Source organism: Anomaloglossus baeobatrachus, chromosome 12 (genome assembly GCF_048569485.1).
Source record: "Anomaloglossus baeobatrachus isolate aAnoBae1 chromosome 12, aAnoBae1.hap1, whole genome shotgun sequence".
Lineage (NCBI taxonomy): Eukaryota > Metazoa > Chordata > Amphibia > Anura > Aromobatidae > Anomaloglossus > Anomaloglossus baeobatrachus.
The window spans coordinates 95,860,383-95,883,983 of record NC_134364.1 but is presented as its reverse complement, the minus strand read 5'-3'; the positions used below and the strand labels follow the sequence as shown (position 1 = coordinate 95,883,983).

Below are 23,601 nucleotides of genomic sequence, written 5' to 3'. Positions count from 1 at the left end.
AGAGCGGGCATACATATATAGAGGGGGGGCATTCAGCTCTGGGGTGGGGAAACATACAGCACTGGGGGCCATACAGCATACAGCACTTGGGTGTGGGTACATACAACTCAAGGGGGTATACAGCACTGAGGTGGGGAGGAATGCAGCTCTGGGGGTATACAACACTGCAGTTAGGGGACATACAGCTCTAGGTGGGTATACAGCACTGGGGTGAAGGGGATAGGGGTATACAGCACTGGGGTGGGGAACATACGGCTTTGGGGGTATACAGCACTGGGATGGGGCACATACAGCTCTGGGAACTTACAACACTAGGGAGAATACAGCTCTGGGGGGTATACAGCACTTGGGTGGCGGGACAAACAGCACTGGGGTTGGGGGGGACATACAGCTCTGGGGGGGTCAACACAGACAACACAGAGGTCAGGAGATGACAAACAGCTACAGGGGGTACAAAGCAGTGGGTTGGGCGGACAAACAGCTCTGGGGAAGTATACAGCACTGGGGTAGAGGGGACATACAGCTCGGCGCTGGTGGGATTCTGGCAGTACTGTAGCTCCTCTTCATCTGTGGGACGGGAGCATACTGTGCGCTAGCTCTGCACACAAATGAACTTCAATGCCGCTGCACACAGCGTTCAGCAGTGAACACTCCGTGCACGTGTGGATTTAAAAAGCAGGCAGCCAGGAAAGTGTGGTTACCGACCCGAGCACTACAATCCCCGGCAATCGGCCCGGGAACCGCAGAATACATAACTGCCCCTGACGACTGTGAGTGGGCCCCCATCGGTGGTCCAGGGCCCCGGCACTTGACCAGGTGCACCGGGTACTGACGTGGGCCCTGATCCTGGGTAACCCAATAAGCTTGATGAAGAATGTGACAACTTGTGTTATCCCAAGGAGTAAAGGTGGTGAACTGAAGTTAACAATCATATCCTTCTACTCATCCATACCACCTTTCTATGACCATTTAACAAAGGCCCAGCAAGTATTATAGTAGTTATATTCTTGTACATAGGGGCAGTATTATAGTAGTTATATTCTTGTACATAGGGGGCAGTATTATAGTAGTTATATTCTTGTACATGGGGGCAGTATTATAGTAGTTATATTCCTGTACATAGGGGCAGTATTATAGTAGTTATATTCTTGTACATAGGGGCATTATTATAGTAGTTATATTCTTGTACATAGGAGCAGTATTATAGTAGTTATATTCTTGTACATAGGAGCAGTATTATAGTAGTTATATTCTTGTACATAGGGGCATTATTATAGTAGTTATATTCTTGTACATAGGGGTAGTATTATAGTAGTTATATTCTTGTACATAGGGGGCAGTATTATAGCAGTTATATTCTTGTACATAGGGGGCAGTATTATGAATGAGAGAACAAGGGAACGGGTAGTCAAGGTCATCCAACAGACCAGCAAAGTATGAGAGACATCAATCACTACTTTTTGCAAAAATATAACAAATATTTATTAGATTCATATAAATAGCAAAAAGTGACATAAAGACATAAACAAGCACATTACATACAGATCAGGCTCGACAGGAGATGTCACTGAAGCATAACAGACCAAGGATCCATCTCCCATCAGGGGGGCAGTATAGCAAGATAGTAGAAAAGGAACATGGTCTAAGGGAGACTCCGGACAGTAGAAACAATACAATCTCCGATGTATCTAATTGTGCACCCCAAAAACAGTAGGCACACACAAAGATAACAACAATAGAAAATCATATGACCGGAGAATCAGACCATGAACCATGCATTAAACATGTCAACAGGTGACAAAACCTCAAATACACCAAGTCAAATAAGTCCCTGTACTGCGCTCACCCATGATATGGAGATGGAACCCGAGCAAAACGTGCCCCGACGCGCACGTTTCGATGTCTTCTTCGGGGGGCCGTGATGTGATCATCACATCACGGCCCCCCGAAGAAGACATCGAAACGTGCGCGTCGGGGCACGTTTTGCTCGGGTTCCATCTCCATATCATGGGTGAGCGCAGTACAGGGACTTATTTGACTTGGTGTATTTGAGGTTTTGTCACCTGTTGACATGTTTAATGCATGGTTCATGGTCTGATTCTCCGGTCATATGATTTTCTATTGTTGTTATCTTTGTGTGTGCCTACTGTTTTTGGGGTGCACAATTAGATACATCGGAGATTGTATTGTTTCTACTGTCCGGAGTCTCCCTTAGACCATGTTCCTTTTCTACTATCTTGCTATACTGCCCCCCTGATGGGAGATGGATCCTTGGTCTGTTATGCTTCAGTGACATCTCCTGTCGAGCCTGATCTGTATGTAATGTGCTTGTTTATGTCTTTATGTCACTTTTTGCTATTTATATGAATCTAATAAATATTTGTTATATTTTTGCAAAAAGTAGTGATTGATGTCTCTCATACTTTGCTGGTCTGTTGGATGACCTTGACTACCCGTTCCCTTGTTCTCTCATTCATAGTTACTGATTCTTAGGGTGTAGTCTGCATATAATGCAATCTTTCACGTCACATCTTGCCCACACTCTTGTAATATAGGGGGCAGTATTATAATAGTTATATTCTTGTACATAGGAGCAGTATTATAGTAGTTATATTCTTGTACATAGGGGGCAGTATTATAGTAGTTATATTCTTGTACATAGGGAGCAGTATTATAGTAGTTATATTCTTGTACATAGGGGGCAGTATTATAGTAGTTATATTCTTCTACCTAGGAGCAGTATTATAGTAGTTATATTCTTGTACATAGGGGCAGTATTATAGTAGTAATATTCTTGTACATGGGGCAGAATTAGAGTAGTTATATTCTTGTACATAAGGGGCATTATTATAGTAGTTATATTCTTGTACATAGGGAGCAGTATTATAGTAGTTATATTCTTGTACATAGGGGGCAGTATTATAGTAGTTATATTCTTGTACATAGGAGCAGTATTATAGTATCAATATTCTTGTACATAGGGGCAGTATTATAGTAGTTATATTCTTGTACGTAGGAGGCCATATTAAATATATACAGTATGTTTGTTTTCATGCACATACATTATGTATCACCTCAGACACTTAGTCAGTAAACATGCAGGAGAAGTCACACAAGGGTTACAACACAGGATGTAACACAGAAATCTGCCCGCTCAGCAGCTCTGGGTATCAGTGCATTTGACAGACCAGTTGTCCGCCCACGCTGTGTCCTGCCTGCCACTCCTTACTGTACCTCTGGAAGCTATAGGCACAGATCCAAGACATATGAAAAAAACTAAAACCAAGCCCAGAATTCTTTTCCCAACCCTAAGACCCCCTGATTGCCTCCCACCTTCTATTGTCCAGGGGACTGAATTAACTGTTTGCTTGGGGGAGAATAGTGATTGCTGCTCTGGGTGGTCACAGCATCCAAGACTTGGACGTTCCAGGTCACAGACAAACAATCTCTCGTCAAACTTCATCAGCTCGAATTCCTCGGCCAAATTCTGAGATCAGTTTAAGAAGGGAATTAAAAGAGTAATGGGCCTTTAAGTAAAACAAGATTCCCGCCTGGATTTTATTAAATTCATTTACAGGCTTTGAAATTTCAAGGCCTGGGAAAACTGACTTAACATGAACTGCGGATTGTTTATGGGACAGGAAGCACAGGCTAGTTTTTCTCTTGTTGTATACTATTGGGCATAAATGAAGGCTACAGAGAACACTCCATATATGGTGATATAATGTAAGCTGCCCAGTTCCTCTGGGGCGGGGCATTACACAAGTTTTTCCACTGTGTGTGTGTTTGTCATGCTCCGCCCCTGCAGATCTTGTATTTGACTCAACACACGCAAATGCTGTCACACTAAATGTTTCTTTAATTTAGGGGAATTTATATAATAACACATGAGATCTCTTTGTGCATTGGATTAGTTTTATATGGTTTAGGATTCCTATTACAGATTTAAGCCTTCCTATGAGGAGTCCTTTCCATAAGTGTGAATGCAATTTATGTTTGATAGACATACAGTAGTTTCCAACTCAATGAGATAGAATTCAAGGAGGAAAATGATTGATGGGTGTGATGTCATGGGTGACAGACAGTCATGTGGTTTCTGGCCATAGAAGGTCACAGTGTTTGGCTGAGCAGAATGCTCCCTGACTTTCCATTGTTTTCATATTGCCCACACCTGTTACTTGCCACAGGTGAGTGTCATGGATGACAGTCATGTGGTTTCTGCAAAGTGTTTGGCAGAATTCTTCCTGACTTTCTATTGTTCCTGCTGATAGTATTCATTGTAATAGGTAGCTTTCCTACTGGATCATCTCTCCCCCTTTTGGACCCAGCAGGAGCTCGACTTCCACCCAGCTGCAGATTATCAGCATTCTCGCAGTACTTAAATAACCCTTCCTTCCTTGCACTGGTACTGGTGATATTCAGTTCATTCAAGCCTTGGTTGCAAACAGATGGCTTGTACTCCTCTGTGGCATTGTTGCTGAAAGCTCAACCTCTACCTGACTCATCTTTAGATAAGTTGTTCATGCATTTTCCCCGTGTGTCCTCCTTGTGTCTTCTCTAGTGTTTAGTGGAGTTGACGAAGAGCTCATCCCATCCATTCCCTATTTAGGGCCCATCACTAGGGATACCTAGGGTCAGGTATCTGGCTCAATGCATAGGTGAAGAACCTATCTAGGCTGGTTAAGGACCCCAGTGACCAGTAGTAGGTTTGGTCCAGGTCCACCATCTCCTTTTCCCTGGACAATGAGTTTCTCTTCCTTTCTGCCGTTGGCTTGGTTCTTACCCATATTTAGTGTGACAGTGAGGCTAGCCGATGGAAATCGTCTCCTAACCCATGAACTTCCGATTGGACACAGTAGGCCTGATTTGATCGCAGAGCATCACCCACAGGAAACTTTTGTGAAAGGTTTGCCGAATCTTTATGGAGCCCAGGAGGTCTCACTTTTTTTACGAACATCCCAGGAGTTTTGGCTAATATCTTTTTCTTCAGGGGACATCTATATGTACCAATAACTTAAGGCATTTTCTAACATTAATCCACACTAATCCGAACCTCCTACTTCTGGATCCAAGACTTTTTCCGAGCTGCACCAATCCTCTGGAACGCTCTACCCCAAGAAGCTAGGAGGACAAATCACAACTTACTCAGCTTCAGATGCACCCTAAAAACGCATCTTTTTAGGGCGGCCTATCACACTCCCTAGCCAAACTAAATTCACATAGTCCTTCCACGTCTTCTCAGAACATAACCCCACGTCAAATTCCATGGCACCCAAAAGCATCTCAAGGATCTGGCCAAATAGTCCAGGAACTTATTATCTATCCCCCATTTCCTTGAGATGGCTGGACTGCCATTGTAAATAAGCATTGTACCTTGTCTCCCCCATCGCACTGTAGATTGTCAGCTCTCACGAGCAGGGTTGTCTCTTTTTTTTTCCATCTAATTATTGTATTTTCTATAACTGTTATTTGTTTGTATATGAACCTCCTGAATTGTAAAGCGCTGCGGAATATGTTGGCGCCATAGAAATAAAGATTATTATTATTATTAACATTAAAGGTTCTGTCTTTCAGATTATAAAGAAAGCAAAAATTCTAAAAAATAATTTTGGACAATTGGCATATAATTTTTCCAAGTTTCCTATCTGCCTTTTAGGTTGTACCGCCCACACGACAGCCCACGTGCACCCATTGATCTACCAATGCGAATGTAATCCTGACAATTAGAGGGCTATTACTGTATAGGCACGGCCTGACATTCCTTGTTAGATTTTTGACTCCATGCCACTTTTTCCATCTGTCGAAACACGGCGACAAAACATCCTCTGTGCGATCCACTTCCTGTTTTCCATTGGTTGGTTTCCTGTGTTTACAGAGCAGCTCCATGCTGATTGGTGGCGATTTGCACTTCCAAATTTTGTGAATATATAGGCTCGTATATGATGATAAAAACCCGAACTGATGTCTAATGCGCCATTATTTTACAGAATGAAGCCCCTGTGGGTGCCCCCCGTCATATCAGCGTTACTGTGGTTGGTGAACACACAGACTGGTACATCTCTAAAAGTCAATGGTCCCAACGTCTGCAGCTACTGGGAAAGGTAAGGTCACAGAAAATACGCAGTCTATACATTTACTACGCTACAAGTCCAGGGCTATCACTGACTGGAGAGGAAACAGCTGGCCCCTGTCATCTTCCTGTATCCGGCATCTCATGCCTGCAGCTTCATACTCGCTGTATGGTCCCTGATCATACATCAACTTATTACTTAGAAATTTTCCCCTCTAAATATTTTTCTTTTCAATTCACTTGCAATACCAGCATTCGCCACCGTAGCTTTGAGCCTTTTCTCCATACACTTCAATGCAACAGCGCCACCAGTGTTAAAGATAGGTCTAGCAAAATTTTTGAGTTTTGTACTGTAAAAAGTCAGCAATGGAATATTTTACAGAAACAGTACATATAATTTTAGAATGAATGAAAAAATATATATAATATGTATATTATGAGAAAACAAGAAACATCATCCCTTTAAATGCATAGATAATTCACCTTTAAGCCTTGTCTTTAACAGTTATACAACAGCGGTGAAGGAGTCCTATGCCCACCCCTACAGCCAGGCAGCTCCTGACACTTGTGACAGTACGTGGAGTTACTTCAAGACGTGCACCCCTCCAAAGTGAGTACCCCCGTGGCAGCCAGTAACGCCTCTAAATTGCTCTTAATAAAGTTCCTACATGATAGTGCCATTTTATAAGGCGGGAGTAGATAGTGAAAAAACTATAGTAGTCCAGTAGCTCAGAGCATTCCGGAAAGGAATCTACTGATCTTGAAAGAGATAGTTGACAATGGATTTCAGGAAGCCTCGTCTTGCTGTCGTATGTTGACTTTTTTCATGTCTTCGTATAGGATCATGTACCGGACTGCATATCGCCACGGGGTAAAGATTGACTATAGGAAGAGGCACCGCTGCTGCCAGGGATACTACGAAAGCAATGATGAATGTGTTCGTAAGTCAAGTTTTACAATAAAGAGTATACACAATCCATGGTTACCTTACTCCCAGCCACCGAGGGTCACGTAACACTTTTGCTAAGTCCCAAAAACACATTGGAATATCCAAAAAAAGTACAAAATTTGAGTCCAGATTGTGGAACCAGACATTTATAATATGCAATTCTGATAGGCCAGGTTTCGTTTTATTGGGCCCTTGGGAGTGCTCCGGTAGATAATATGGCTCTCTGACCAGAAATGGTTGCCTGCTCCTGGTCTAGAGGAACTGGCTCAAAACCCAACTGGGTGTCATACATGGTCAGTGAATCATCATATGACATTCTAAACTGTCCCCTCACATGGCACAATTATTGGAGTTGCAGAGGTAGACCAAGAACTTTGGCAGTCCATGGTAAACTCTACAACACAAGGAAGGCACATTAATTATAAAAGAAATAGAAATCAGGGATAGAAGGTCCAGGTCCAGAAGGTCCACGTAGAAGGTCCAGGTTTAATGCTTTCAATAAGCAGTTGTGGTTCCTCAAGACAGATCCTGAATACTGTAGGGCGAATACTTGGATCTACATTAGGTTCTTTACATGAGTCTGTAAGTAACAACCTTCATCTTTCCATAATTATGTGTTCTTCATATTGATATAAGGTGTAACATGGCAAAGGGATGTATTTTATAAAGGTGGTGTAAACCTAGATATCCGCTCTGGTACTTGTAGGGCCACATGGCTTTTTAGGGCATTCCAGGGACATGTTTTACGGGTATCCACATACTTCCGCCCATAGGTGTCTCATAATGTTAAAATGGTGTCTGTTTGACACATGGTCAGTTTATGGAGGTTTTTGATACCTCCAGAAGGAATCCCTGAGAGGAGATTTGTTGGTCCTGACCAGGAACGGACTGTATACTGGGTTTATGTTCCTTTTGAAGCTGGAAAAGGTCTCATGTTAGGTTGCGGGAGTTTGTGTGTTCAAGTTTGAGTGTTAAATAAATTGGCTGAATTTTTAAAGTGACGGTGTTCCTGTTTACTACCTCAAGAAACGATCTCAAGTGAGTGGTTCCCCACAGAGGCTAGGGCTGAAGATTCTGGTCTAGTGCTTCTACTATGAACATCCAAAAAGCAATTGAGGTTCCTCAAGACTGACTCATAGATCCTGAGATCCTTAACAATCTTGTAGAATTTTCAAGGCTCTACAGCAGTCTTTCACCTTGCTGTAACTCCACATCCTTCATATGGGTATGAGGGTAGACAGAATATCCAGGTCTAGAGTTCCACCATGAACATCCAAAAAGCAGTTGAGGTTCCTGAACTATGTTGGGCTATTTCCAAGGCTCTTCATGAGTCTGCGAACAATGTCCTTCATCTCGTCATAACTTTACATTCTTCATATACATAAGAAGGTACTTGAAGTGTAATGTGCAGTTATGGTCCTTCCACCTTTACCATTTTAGAAGTAGTTGAGGTTCCTCAATACTCACTTGTAGATCCCATTGATGCTGATTGACTTGTAGATTTGGAAGATCCCTTAAGGCCTACGCGTGGTTCTTAGGTTGTTTCCAAGGCTCTACATGAGAATGTGAACAGTGTTCTACATTTTGCCATCACGCTTTGTGTCATATAGCAGATGAGGTTCCTCAAGACTGAAACATAGATCTTGATAGTCTGTAAAATCCTGTAGGGCCTGTATTTGCATCTATGTTTTGTTCCTTTTCAAGACTCTTGCCATAACTCTGCATTCTTTATATAGATACAATATGAGTGTAAGCAAAAGGTACAGGTCTAGTGCTTCCATTTTGACCATCAAAGAAAAAGTTGTTGTTTTCCTCAAGATTAACTCGTAGATCCTGAAAATCCCTTTGACCCTGTAGGGCCTGTATTTGGGACTGTTACATTACATGAGCCTGTGATCAATGTCCTTCATCTTGCCATAACGCTGCGTATTTCATGTATCTTGGAAGTGTCTCAACATGGCAGAGACTTCTACTGAAGCTCAACCCTTGTGCTTGGATCTGTGATCGGCGGCGCTGCCAGCATCCTTCGGTTTGATCTGGATAGTCTACTGTATGGCCTGGTGAGGACATGAAATCCGTGTTGCTTCATGTGTGGATTGCGTTTCCACTATATTACATCTGGATTTGGAGGAACATCTCTGCAGAGCTGGAAAGTGATTACAATCTCCAACTAAATGATTCCAGATGGAGATGTTAACCCTTACTTTGTCCAACTAAGTCTCTGTGAACAGTCTGTACATGAGTTGTGTTTGTGCTAGTAGTCTGTTGGGGGACGCTCAGTCCTTGGATGGATTTATAGGGTACTATTAATGTGTGGTACCTGCAGGCGCGTGTCATATGAATCCAAGAATGGTGATAAGACAATGACATTTAGGCTACAGGATGACGCTGAAACTCGGGGAACAGGATAGTGATACATGGGGTACAGTGCAATGGTGCTGACACTTGTGGTACAGGATGCAGTGATGCTGTCAATGTTGTCGACAGCGCTTGTTTCACATTTCATGGAAAGTAGCCGATCATTTACCAGTTGTTATTACAGCGAGGTGATATGAGATGTGGGACCAGATGTGAGCTCTCGCTTGCTCTCCAGCCCGCTCTCCCAGGCCTTTGTCTGTTCTTCTTATCTCCCTGGTGATAACTTTTCACAAGCAGAGTCATGTGTTTTGGCTCTGTGCCTCTGTAACGGACGTTTCCATGGAGATCACTTGAAGACCTCCATGTTGTTTTTGGCCTCAGTTACGGCAGTTCCCAGCTTGTCTTCTGCCTAGCGATTGACTCCAGTCATCTCAGTTGGGACTGTGTTTGGTTTTTCTAGGCAGCGGATAACACAGCCAAGGCTGACTAAGTCAGGTCACTGGTAGCAGAAGCTTCTTCATGGCTTCTTCTACAGATGTGGCCAGCGGGTGGCGAGGGGAAAGGGACAATGAAACTTTTGTCTTATATCAAGTCCTGGATCCAAGATCCACATTTATCAGCATAGAATAGATCGTCCTCCAGGACAGTCTTTCCATGAAATACGAGCTGAAGGGCAAATATATTTGACATATTTAGGTTGAAGGGCTATTCCAGAATCTTGAAAACTGGGAGACTACCTGTACAGTAGCTAAAAAATGTAGGCCATAGTGGGGCGTTGTGTAGCCATAAAGGACCGTCAAGAAGAATGTTCTGACTAGACGCCCTCTTTGCCTCTTGCATGTTCTTTTGTTTAAGCCACCATGCTCCATCCATTCCTCCTTTTAGGAGGGTTTGGCCAAGACCAGGAGATTTGCCAAATCCTCCGGGAGTCTGGGTAGTCTCCACTTTTTCCAAGATACCTCCCAGACCCCAAATAAGTATATCTACCTGTGATGTATTTATTTTAGGGTAAAGGGGGTATCTTTATTTTCAGCTCCTATATTGTAAAATGTTCCTTTCAGGGCCCCTGAGATCCCTCACCAAATCTAGACCAAATAATTGGTGATTAGTTGTCACAGTGTTTGGCTCCAAACTCGCCAAATGTTATGGTGGCATCAGGTGATGTTGAGACCACAGACTCTGACACTCCACACTTTGATTTCTCTGGTGCTCCTGAGTTGCATAGGCAGGCTCAGGCGTCTACCAGCTGTGTGCTCATTAGTGATCGGGCTAGCAGAAGCTAATTTCTGCTAGCCTGCTGGTTACCTTTTGGATCACATGTTGCTGGGGACCTATCACAGGTACTCTTTGCCTTTTTAAGATGGAGGAATCTGTCTTGCCATGCCAAGTATAGCTTTCAGTAAACCGGTCTATGTGCTGTTGTGTTCCAGTAACTGGTGATTTAAGGCCATGTCTCACTAAGCGACATCGCTGCTGAGTCACGGTTTTTGTGACGCAACAGCGATCTTGCTAGCGATGACCCTATGTGTGACATCCAGCAACAACCTGGCCCCTGCTGTGAGGTCGCCGGTCGTTGCTGAATGTCCTGGACCATTTTTTAGTTGTTGCTCTCCCGCTGTGAAGCAGACATCGCTGTGTTTGACAGCGAGAGAGCAATGAACTCAATGTGCAGGGAGCAGGGAGCCGGCTTCTGCGGACGCTGGTAACCAAGGTACACATCGGGTAACCAAGCAGAGGCTTTGCTTGGTTACTTGATATTTACCTTCGTTACCAGCGTCCACAGCTTCTTGAAGCCGGCTCCCTGCACACGTAGCCAAGGTACACATTGGGTAACTATAAGCGAAGCGCTTTGCTTAGTAACCTGATGTGTACTATGGTTACGAAGCACAGCGTCGTTACACTGGTGGCTGATCTCTGATCGCTGTGGAGATCTGCCTGTTTGACAGCTCCAGCGATCCTTGCCAGGTCAGATAGCTGGTGGGATCGCTGGAGCGTCACTTAGTGTGACGGTACCTTTACTGCTTGCTGCTTGGTGTGCAGTGGAATTCCTCCTGTCATCTGATTATCTCCTTCTTGCTCTTTCATTTCATCCTGATCATTTGTTGTGTGATTACTCTGTGTGAGCATACTGCATGGTAGAATTTTGGTTCCCCCAGTTTGTCCATATATGTGGGTTCTACCACTCTTGTACCGGTCTTCCCCTGGGGTGGAAGAGACTGGGTATTAGATCATGGCTTGCCAGGAGCAGGGCAAGGAAGGCGGCCCAGACATCATCACCGTTAGAAGTATCTCTGGAAAGTAGGGACAGCTACGGTCCCCCTAGCCTGAGGGCTTGTTTGGGAGCACTGGTCTCCTGTTATCACCTCACACCCCGTCACATTAGTCCAGAATTAACCATAATCTGAAAAATCTGAAGTCCTACTTCATGTAGTGTCCTAGTTGTGTGTGCGCTTTTTGCAGAAACTCTGCTTTTTATGCAAATTTGGGACTGTTGGCAACTACGCAACTATTTAATACGGGGGTCCTGATTTTCTGAAACAATGATCAGCCATGATGAACTGCATAGCCAAAGACAAAGCGGTATGAACACCTATAGTCTCTTGATAGCTCGTTCAACTACTCAGCAGCTATGTCCAGGACTAAGAATGGTCCTTGTTGCCCATAGCAACCAATCAGACTCCAGCTTTCACTTTTTAAACTGCTTTGGTGAAATGAGAGCTGAGCTGTGATTGGTTGCTATGGAAAACAGAGCAAGTAATTCTGCCTCGTACATTGGAATTTCTGACAATTTGGAAGACTATCCCCAAAATTGAACCCCAGGGCTACATAGACTCAGCTTTAGTTTTGTAGGACGCCTGCCACTCGCTGATATCATTGAATATTTAGGAGTGGAACTCTTGATCTCATGGTCAAAATGGACACCCCCCCTCGAAATATCACACATAGGTAACAAGCATATAGTTCTTAGAAGGAGTCGGGAGTAATTCCTCACATATGTGGATAGAAGATGCCGCTCAGCCGTCTGCTCCATATATGGCTGGAGACGCTCCATGTTTATCAGTCACCTTATTAAGCTGTCTTAAGAAAATCCCAGACCACCGGCGACGACTTATAGCCGGGGCCCCTACACCCCCTGGAGTCACTTCTTTTGGGATATTACATCTTAAACTACAGTGATAAAAAGCAGCATGCCACCAAGTAATGAGGAGAGCAAGCTAATGTGAAAGGAGCACTTCAGGTAGAGGTGATACAGTGCAATAAGCCTAGTGTACATAGGAAGAGGGAGGAGCATAGGAAGGGGGAGGAGCATAGGAAGAGGGAGGAGCATGACAGAAGGGAGAGCAGGAGACTGGAGGTAAAGCATGACACAAGGGTGGTGCTTAAAGGTGTGAACACGACACAAAACAAAAGGAAGAGCATGACACATGGGGTGGAACATGACACAGGAGGCGGAGGATGACAGAGGAGGAGGAGGGCACACAGGAGGCGGAGGATGACTCAGTGGGAGGAGGATGACACAGGAGGCGGAGGATGACACAAGAGGCGGAGGATGACACAAGAGGCGGAGGATGACACAAGAGGCGGAGGATGACACAAGAGGCGGAGGATGACACAGGAGGCGGAGGATGACACAGGAGGCGGAGGATGAGACAGGAGGCGGAGGATGAGACAGGAGGTGGAAGATGAGACAGGAGGTGGAGGATGAGACAGGAGGTGGAGGATGAGACAGGAGGCGGAGGATGAGACAGGAGGCGGAGGATGAGACAGGAGGCGGAGGATGAGACAGGAGGCGGAGGATGAGACAGGAGGCGGAGGATGAGACAGGAGGCGGAGGATGAGACAGGAGGCGGAGGATGAGACAGGAGGCGGAGGATGAGACAGGAGGCGGAGGATGAGACAGGAGGCGGAGGATGAGACAGGAGGCGGAGGATGAGACAGGAGGCGGAGGATGACACAGGAGGCGGAGGACGACATGGGCTGGAGGATGACACAGGAGGCGGAGGATGACACAGGAGGCAGAGGATGACACAGGAGGCGGAGGATGACACAGGAGGCGGAGGATGACACAGGAGGCGGAGGATGACACAGGAGGTGGAGGATGACACAGGAAGTGGAGGATGACACAGGAGGTGGAGGATGACACAGGAGGCGGAGGATGACTCAGTGGGAGGAGGATGAGACAGGAGGAGGAGGATGAGAAAGGAGGTGGAGGATGACACAGGAGGTGGAGGATGACACAGGAGGTGGAGTTTGACACAGGAGGTGAAGGATAACACAGGAGGTGGAGGATGACTCAGTGGGAGGAGGATGACAGGAGGTGGAGGATGACTCAGTGGGAGGAGGATGACACAGGAGGTGGAGGATGACACAGAGGGAGGAGGATAACACAGGAGGTGGAGGATGACTCAGTGGGAGGAGGATGACACAGGAGGTGGAGGATGACAGGAGGTGGAGGATGACACAGGACGAGGATGACACAGGAAGTGGAGGATGACACAGGAGGAGGAGGACGACATAGGAGGCGGAGGATGTCACAGGGTGAGGAGGATGAGACAGGAGGTGGAGGATGAGACAGGAGGCGGAGGATGAGACAGGAGGCAGAGGATGAGACAGGAGGCAGAGGATGAGACAGGAGGCGGAGGATGAGACAGGAGGCGGAGGATGAGACAGGAGGCGGAGGATGACACAGGAGGCGGAGGATGACACAGGAGGCGGAGGATGACACAGGAGGCGGAGGATGACACAGGAGGCGGAGGACGACATGGGGTGGAGGATGACACAGGAGGCGGAGGATGACACAGGAGGAGGAGGGCATACAAGAGGCGGAGGATGACTCAGTGGGAGGAGGATGACACAAGAGGCGGAGGATGACACAGGAGGAGGAGGGCACACGATGCGGAGGATGACTCAGTGGGAGAAGGATGACACAGGAGGTGGAGGATGACACAAGAGGTGGAGGATGACACAGGAGGCGGAGGATGACACAGGAGGCGGAGGATGACACAGGAGGCGGAGGATGACACAGGAGGCGGAGGATGACACAGGAGGTGGAGGATGACACAGGAGGCGGAGGATGACTCAGTGGGAGGAGGATGAGACAGGAGGAGGAGGATGACACAGGCGGTGGAGGATGACACAGGCGGTGGAGGATGACACAGGAGGTGGAGGATGACACAGGAGGTGGAGGATGACACAGGAGGTGGAGTTTGACACAGGAGGTGGAGGATAACACAGGAGGTGGAGGATGACTCAGTGGGAGGAGGATGACAGGAGGTGGAGGATGACACAGGAGGTGAAGGATGACTCAGTGGGAGGAGGATGACACAGGAGGTGGAGGATGACACAGGGGGAGGAGGATAACACAGGAGGTGGAGGATGACTCAGTGGGAGGAGGATGACACAGGAGGTGGAGGATGACAGGAGGTGGAGGATGACACAGGAGGAGGATGACACAGGAAGTGAAGGATGACACAGGAGGAGGAGGACGACATAGGAGGCGGAGGATGTCACAGGGTGAGGAGGACGACACAGGGGGAGGAGGATGACATGAGAAGGAGCATGACATAGAATCCGGAGGATGACACAGAAGGTAGAGGATGACACAGGATGCGGAGGATGACACGAGGGGGAGCATCACACAGGACGTAGAGGATGACACAGGAGGTGGGGCATGACACAGGGGGAGACGGATGACACAGGAAGTGGAGCATGACACAGGGGGAGATGGATGACACAGGAGGAGGTGAATAACATGAGGTGGAGCATGACACAAGAGGTAGAGGATAACATAGGAAGCAGATGATGACACAGGAGGTGGAAGATGATACAGGAATGGGGAGCATGACACAGGAAGTAGAGGATGACACGGGGAGGAGGATGACACAGGAGGAAGAAAATTACATGAGGGGGAGCATGACACAGGAGGTAGAGGATGACCTAGGAAGCGGAGGATGACACAGGAGATGATGACACAGGAAGAGCATGACACAAGGGAGAGGATGACACGAGGGGGAGCATGACACAGGAGATGAAGGATGACACATGAGGAGGAGGATAACATAGGTGGAGTATGACACGAGGAGGGGTGACACATGGGGAGGAGGATGACACAAAAGATGAAGGATGACACAGTGGAAGGAGGATGACACAGTGGAAGGAGGATGACATAGTGGGAGGACCATGATACGGGAATGCAGAGTATGACAGGTGTAGAGCAGGTAATTGTTATGATCTGGTAACTGTGGACGATCACGAAAAATCTCATTAATAAGGAAAAAACAAAACCACAAGAGTAGTTTGAAACTGAGCTGACCGCAATCCCCTATCTATCGGACAACATTAGAAGTGGCAGTGGGATGTTCCTAACACACCTAGACACATCGTCACTGCCTGAGAAACTTGCTACACATCAAAGATAGAAATGAGGAATCCTAACTTGCCTCGGATCAGTCCCCAAAGAAATAGCAAGGCCCCAACATGTAAACAATGATGATGTAAGAAAACACAATACACAGAGAATATAGATCAGCAAAGGTGAGGCACGACTTACTAGATACGACAGGACAGATAACTGATTGCAGACAGCAAAAAACCCTGCAAAAAATACCGATCTCTTGATAATAAGAAATACTGAGACCACACGGACTCTCCCCCACTATATCAGGTACTCTTGTGCCAGACACTTCAAACAGAACTGCAGATATAATAGGAAGAAACAAAATCACAGAACAAATAATATTCTAAAGTGCAAATAATCCAAACATGAACAGTGAAAAGCTTCCTTTCTTGCTGGATTAACTGCCCTGCTCACAGAAGCAGAAAAACAGACCCTCACATACAAGAAACCAAACACAGAACCAAAAGGAATATGCAAAAACACTCTTAAGTACAAATCCAGCAATTAAGCACAGAAACAGTAAACTTATCTTGAGTAGATTCAGGCACCAAATAAATGGGAAAACCAGAAGGGAAAACTCCTAGCCATCTTCAGAAGCAGGCAGGAACATCTATCACCAGTGACTGCCAGGCACACAATGCTCTCCTAAATAAACTAGGCTGATCTGCAATAGCATTTCCTGGATTCCCAATTAATTCCATCACCTGTCTGAATCACAGATTCAAACTCAGCTTCATTACCATTCCTGACCACCAGAGGGTGCTCCACACCAGCACCCACTCGGATGACATTCACAACAGGTGATAGAAGGAACATTATGAAACAAGATGGAGGATGACTTAAGACGAATATGTCACATGGGGTGGAACTTGACATTGGCAAGATTGTAAGACATGGAGGATGACCGTGACACAGAGATTTTCTCTTTACACTAGGCAAAATGCTAGTGGTTGTGCCTGAAAATTGCCTAATTTTCCTCCGTCTCTAGACATTACCCTCTATCCTCGGTGGTCTAGTGGGTGGTTAGCATTACCAGGGAGAAGCCACACATTATGGGTCACGTCTTCATCATCTTCCCGTACTGCACCGACTATTTGATAGGTTATTCTGCCCCCTATTGGTCTGATGATGATGTACCTTATCTGTGCAGCACACTGCAGCAGGGAATGCGTCCATGGCAGGTGTGAAGCCCCAAACCAGTGCCAGTGTGAACCAGGCTGGCGAGGACGGGACTGCTCCAGTGGTAAGCCACCTTTTAAAGTTCCCCGCACATTTTGTTATAAGGCGCGCGGTTTCGGTAATACGTGCATACACAGCTGCCTGTTGTGACCACTAGGGGGCGATACACGTGTGGTCATATTCAGCTCAATCTCCCCCTAGTGGTGAGAATGGGTACATGGGATTCTAGGAGAGTTTTATACCAAATAATGGCAGATAATTGGAATTTTCCAAATTCCTGTTGGTCCCAATCCTCTCCAGTGTTGTTCTGTACGTGTTCCCAGTGAGGGACGTTGGCTGGACCGGAGCCGCGGTCAGGAAAAGACGTCCCTCGCTGAATATTCCCAGGCAGCGATGTCCCTCGGGGTCTTTTATTTTTTATATTGCAGAAATAAGGATTTGGCATACAAAATAACTGCAGCCCTGTAATAAGAAGCATCTGGTGCCCCAGTGCATTATGGGAAGTAACAGAACGTGCCCCACTCCTGAACTGGGAAATAACCCGCCAAGAGGGAAACGTGTTAGCGTCACCAGATTAACCCTTCACTACTCCGTTCTCATTGCAGCCTGTGAGCCTCACCTGTGGGGACCGAAGTGCAACCATTCCTGCAACTGCCAGAATAATGGCGTATGTGACCCCACATCGGGCTCCTGCATCTGCCCCCCGGGGTACAAGGATTCCTTGTGTGAGATGCCCTGCGATCCGGGCACCTATGGTCTGAACTGCTTACTGGACTGCCAGTGTATGAACGGCGCCAACTGCGAACCTCAGAACGGGACGTGTATTTGTCCGGAAGGATTTACAGGACCGTAGTGAGTATTGGTTCTCCATCCGCTATGGTACCACAAAGCCCAGCACGACAGAGCCATATTATTACTCTACTTCTGCAGTTGTGAAATTAGATGTAAAGAAGTTCAGCCATCAAAGTACCAGTGCCCAGAGTTCTGCCCGTGTCAGAGTGGAGGCATCTGTAACCAGAGCGGCGGAGAGTGCAGCTGCCCCCCGGGATGGATGGTGAGACCCTGGAATCAGACATTACCGCCATAATGGCGTCACAATCCAGGCATGACTTTAATTATGTTCTCATTACAGGGTCCGATGTGCTCCATCCCCTGCCCTCCTGGATACTTTGGATCTGGATGTAAAGAGAGATGCCCTTGTCACAATGGCGGGCAGTGTGATCCGGAGAACGGGCAATGTCACTGCTCCCTGGGGTACACAGGAGAGGGGTAAGCGTACTGCCCCTATGTACAAGAATATAACTACTATAATACTGCCCCTATGTACAAGAATATAGCTACTATAATACTGCCCCCTATGTACAAGAATATAACTACTATAATACTGCCCCTATGTACAAGAATATAACTACTATAATACTGCCCCCTATGTTCAAGAATATAACTACTATAATACTGCCCCTATGTACAAGAATATAACTACTATAATACTGCCCCCTATATACAAGAATATAACTACTATAATACTGCCCCTATGTACAAGAATATAACTACTATAATACTGCCCCTATGTACAAGAATATAACTACTATAATACTGCCCCTATGTACAAGAATATAACTACTATAATACTGCCCTTATGTACAAGAATATAGCTACTATAATACTGCCCCTATGTACAAGAATATAGCTACTATAATACTGCCCCCTATGTACAAGAATATAGCTACTATAATACTGCCCCTATGTACAAGAATATAGCTACTATAATACTGCCCCTATGTACAAGAATATAACTACTATAATACTGCCCCTATGAACAAGAATATAACTACTTTAATACTGTCCCTATGTACAAGAATATAGCTACTATAATACTGCTCCTATGTACAAGAATATAACTACTATAATACTGCCCCTATATACAAGAATATAACTACTATAATACTGCCCCTATATACAAGAATATAACTACTATAATACTGCCCCTATGTACAAGAATATAACTACTATAATACTGCCCCTATGTACAAGAATATAACTACTATAATACTGCCCTTATGTACAAGAATATAACTACTATAATACTGCCCTTATGTACAAGAATATAACTACTATAATACTGCCCCTATGTACAAGAATATAACTACTATAATACTGCCCCTATGTACAAGAAAATAACAACTATAATACTGCTCCTATGTACAAGAATATAACTACTATAATACTGCCCCCTATGTACAAGAATATAACTACTATAATACTGCCTCCTATGTACAAGAATATAACTACTATATTACTGCCCCCTATGTACAAGAATATAACTACTATAATACTGCCCCTATGTACAAGAATATAACTACTATAATACTGCTCCTATGTACAAGAATATAACTACTATAATACTGCCCCCTATGTACAAGAATATAGCTACTATAATACTGCTCCTATGTACAAGAATATAACTACTATAATACTGCCCCTATGTACAAGAATATAACTACTATAATACTGCCCCTATGTACAAGAATATAACTACTATATTACTGCCCCCTATGTACAAGTATATAACTACTATAATATTGCCCATATGTACAAGAATATAACTACTATAATACTGCCCCTATGTACAGGAATATAACTACTATAATACTGCCCCTATGTACAAGAATGTAGCTACTATAATACTGCTCCTATGTACATGAATATAACTACTATAATACTGCCCCTATGTACAAGAAAATAACAACTATAATACTGCTCCTATGTACAAGAATATAACTACTATAATACTGCCCCCTATGTACAAGAATATAACTACTATAATACTGCCTCCTATGTACAAGAATATAACTACTATATTACTGCCCCCTATGTACAAGAATATAACTACTATAATACTGCCCCTATGTACAAGAATATAACTACTATAATACTGCTCCTATGTACAAGAATATAACTACTATAATACTGCCCCCTATGTACAAGAATATAGCTACTATAATACTGCTCCTATGTACAAGAATATAACTACTATAATACTGCCCCTATGTACAAGAATATAACTACTATAATACTGCCCCTATGTACAAGAATACAACTACTATAATACTGCACCTATGTACAAGAATATAACTACTATAATACTGCTCCTATGTACAAGAATATAACTACTATAATACTGCCCCTATGTACAAGAATATAACTACTATAATACTGCCCCTATGTACAAGAATATAACTACAATAATACTGCCCCCTATGTACAAGAATATAAGTACTATAATACTGCCTCCTATGTACAAGAATATAACTACTATAATACTGCCCCCTATGTACAAGAATATAACTACTATAATACTGCCCCTATGTACAAGAATATAACTACCATAATAATACTGCTCCTATGTACAAGAATATAACTACTATAATACTGCCCCCTATGTACATGAATATAACTACTATAATACTGCTCCTATGTACAAGAATATAACTACTATAATACTGCCCCCTATGTACAAGAATATAACTACTATACTACTGCCTCCTATGTACAAGAATATTACTACTATAATACTGCCCCCTATATACAAGAATATACCTACTATAATACTGCCCCTAAGTACAAGAATATAACTACTATAATACTGCCCCTATGTACAAGAATATAACTACTATAATACTGCTCCTCTGTACAAGAATATAACTACTATAATACTGCTCCTCTGTACAAGAATATAACTTCTATAATACTGCCCCTATGTACAAGAATATAACTACTATAATATTGCTCCTATGTACAAGAATATAACTACTATAATACTGCCCCCTATGTACACGAATATAGCTACTATAATACTGCCTCCTATGTACAAGAATATAGCTACTATAATACTGCTCCTATGTACAGGAATATAACTACTATAATACTGCTCCTATGTACAGGAATATAACTACTATAATACTGCCCCTATGTACAAGAATATAACCACTATAATACTGCCCCTATGTACAAGAATATAACTACTATAATACTGCTCCTATGTACAAGAATATAACTACTATAATACTGCCCCTATGTACAAGAATATAACTACTATAATACTGCTCCTATGTACAAGAATATAACTACTATAATACTGCCCCTATGTACAAGAATATAACTACTATAATACTGCTCCTCTGTACAAGAATATAACTACTATAATACTGCTCCTCTGTACAAGAATATAACTTCTATAATACTGCCCCTATGTACAAGAATATAACTACTATAATATTGCTCCTATGTACAAGAATATAACTACTATAATACTGCCCCCTATGTACACGAATATAGCTACTATAATACTGCCTCCTATGTACAAGAATATAACTACTATAATACTGCCCCTATGTACAAGAATATAACTACTATAATACTGCTCCTCTGTACAAGAATATAACTACTATAATACTGCCCCTATGTACAAGAATATAACTTCTATAATACTGCCCCTATGTACAAGAATATAACTACTATAATATTGCTCCTATGTACAAGAATATAACTACTATAATACTGCCCCCTATGTACACGAATATAGCTACTATAATACTGCCTCCTATGTACAAGAATATAACTACTATAATACTGCTCCTATGTACAAGAATATAGCTACTATAATACTGCTCCTATGTACAGGAATATAACTACTATAATACTGTCCTTAGATTTATACTCCTGTCTGTACTGAGTCTGATCTGTGATGCGCTGTATGTGAACATATTATTTGGTACTATCAGACGGTTTGTTTTTAGGATGTCTACAAGGAATTGCTGAAATGTGAAAGATATTTGTGTTTTTCTATGCCAAAATGGAAAATCTGAGCCGCACAGTGTCAGGGGTCAGCAGCTGCAGCGTGTACCTCTGGCGCACACATTGGGACGCTGCCGGCCGTGTAGTTCGGTGTCCGTTTCGTGGCTGTCATAACCTTTGCCTTGGGGTCACCGTTCACATCTCTTGTGTGTCCCCGGGTCATTGTGTGCAGCTTTTCACCAAATGCTAAATATTTCTTAAAGAACATTTAACCCTTCAAATAAACTTAAGCCATTGGGTACAATTATCTTTTTTTGTATTGTTCTCTGCTATCAGCCACCTTTTTGTTAAAGGCCTTATCTCACCAAAGAATTTAAAGTTGTTCATAATCCAAAAAAAGAACATATTCACAAGGTACAGAACAATTCATTGTGCAATATTTACACAGTATGCCCTTTTTACTGTAATTGCCCTTTAATTAAAGGGCAACACTACCTAAAAATTATGACAAAAAAAAAATTGTATATTTTCAGCTGCCTGGAAGAATGTCCTATTGGAAAGTATGGCAGGGACTGTAAAGAGACATGCGACTGCGTCAACGCCATCCGCTGTTACCATGTTGACGGGGCTTGTTTATGCGAGGCCGGCTTCCTGGAGGCCAAATGTGAAAAAAGGATGTGCTCAGATAACACCTACGGGTTACAATGTCACCTGCCCTGTCAGTGTGATGTCCAGCACACCAAGAGGTGAGTTAAAAGGGATCTGACATCCTATTTGGCCCAATTAAATAAATAGTGTACCGCCCCTTTAAATAATTTTGGGCAGTCAAAAACTTTCTGCATGCTTCTAGGTAGAGTGGAGTGCCCTCTGCTGGTCAAGTGCCTTATTAACTTTATTTACAGCTGCCACCCAATGACTGGTGAGTGCACATGTAAGACAGGCTGGGCCGGCCTGACGTGCAACGAGACCTGCCCGCATGGCTTCTACGGGACCAACTGCCAGGAGCCATGTTTGTGCCTCAATGGCGGATCCTGCGACAGCGAGACAGGACAATGTCGCTGTGCCCTGGGCTTTACGGTATGTTATATTCACAAAGCTATGTATCGTTATTCTTAATTTTTATAAAAAGGATTGGGCATATTGGAAGTAAATATGCCCCATCACTTATTCCTAAAGTGGAGGAAAAAAATAAAAAAATTAGAAGGTTCTGTAGCCTAAGGGCTAACAGAATAAAAGCGAAATTTAGGAGTAAGGCTCTGCAGCCTGAGAGCTAACAGAATAAAAGCGAAATTTAGGAGTAAGGCTCTGCAGCCTGAGAGGTAACAGAATAAAAGCGAAATTTAGAATTAAGGCTCTGCAGCCTGAGAGGTAACAGAATAAAAGCGGAATTTAGGAGTAAGGCTCTGCAGCCTGAGAGCTAACAGAATAAAAGCGGAATTTAGGAGTAAGGCTCTGCAGCCTGAGAGGTAACAGAATAAAAGCGGAATTTAGAATTAAGGCTCTGCAGCCTGAGAGGTAACAGAATAAAAGCGGAATTTAGGAGTAAGGCTCTGCAGCCTGAGAGGTAACAGAATAAAAGCGAAATTTAGGAGTAAGGCTCTGCAGCCTGAGAGGTAACAGAATAAAAGCGAAATTTAGAATTAAGGCTCTGCAGCCTGAGAGGTAACAGAATAAAAGCGGAATTTAGAAGTAAGGCTCTGCAGCCTGAGAGCTAACAGAATAAAAGAGAAATTTAGGAGTAAGGCTCTGCAGCCTGAGAGCTAACAGAATAAAAGCGAAGTTTAGAAGTAAGGTTCTGGAGCCTGAGAGCTAACAGAATAAAAGAGAAGTTTAGAAGTAAGGTTCTGGAGC

At 43.9% G+C, this 23,601-nt stretch overlaps 1 protein-coding gene across 1 annotated transcript in view; it reads left to right on the top strand.

The window, feature by feature from the left end:
* Positions 1–23,601, top strand: part of PEAR1 (platelet endothelial aggregation receptor 1) — a 122,845-nt gene that overhangs the window by 66,736 nt on the left and 32,508 nt on the right. Inside the window, exons 2-10 of the mRNA XM_075331127.1 lie at positions 5,988–6,101; positions 6,576–6,680; positions 6,911–7,011; positions 16,925–17,017; positions 17,559–17,805; positions 17,884–18,007; positions 18,086–18,222; positions 22,284–22,496; positions 22,653–22,827. Of these exons, the coding sequence (XP_075187242.1) occupies positions 5,989–6,101; positions 6,576–6,680; positions 6,911–7,011; positions 16,925–17,017; positions 17,559–17,805; positions 17,884–18,007; positions 18,086–18,222; positions 22,284–22,496; positions 22,653–22,827 (1,308 nt within the window). The 5' untranslated portion in view covers position 5,988. The remainder of the gene's footprint in view (positions 1–5,987; positions 6,102–6,575; positions 6,681–6,910; positions 7,012–16,924; positions 17,018–17,558; positions 17,806–17,883; positions 18,008–18,085; positions 18,223–22,283; positions 22,497–22,652; positions 22,828–23,601) is intronic.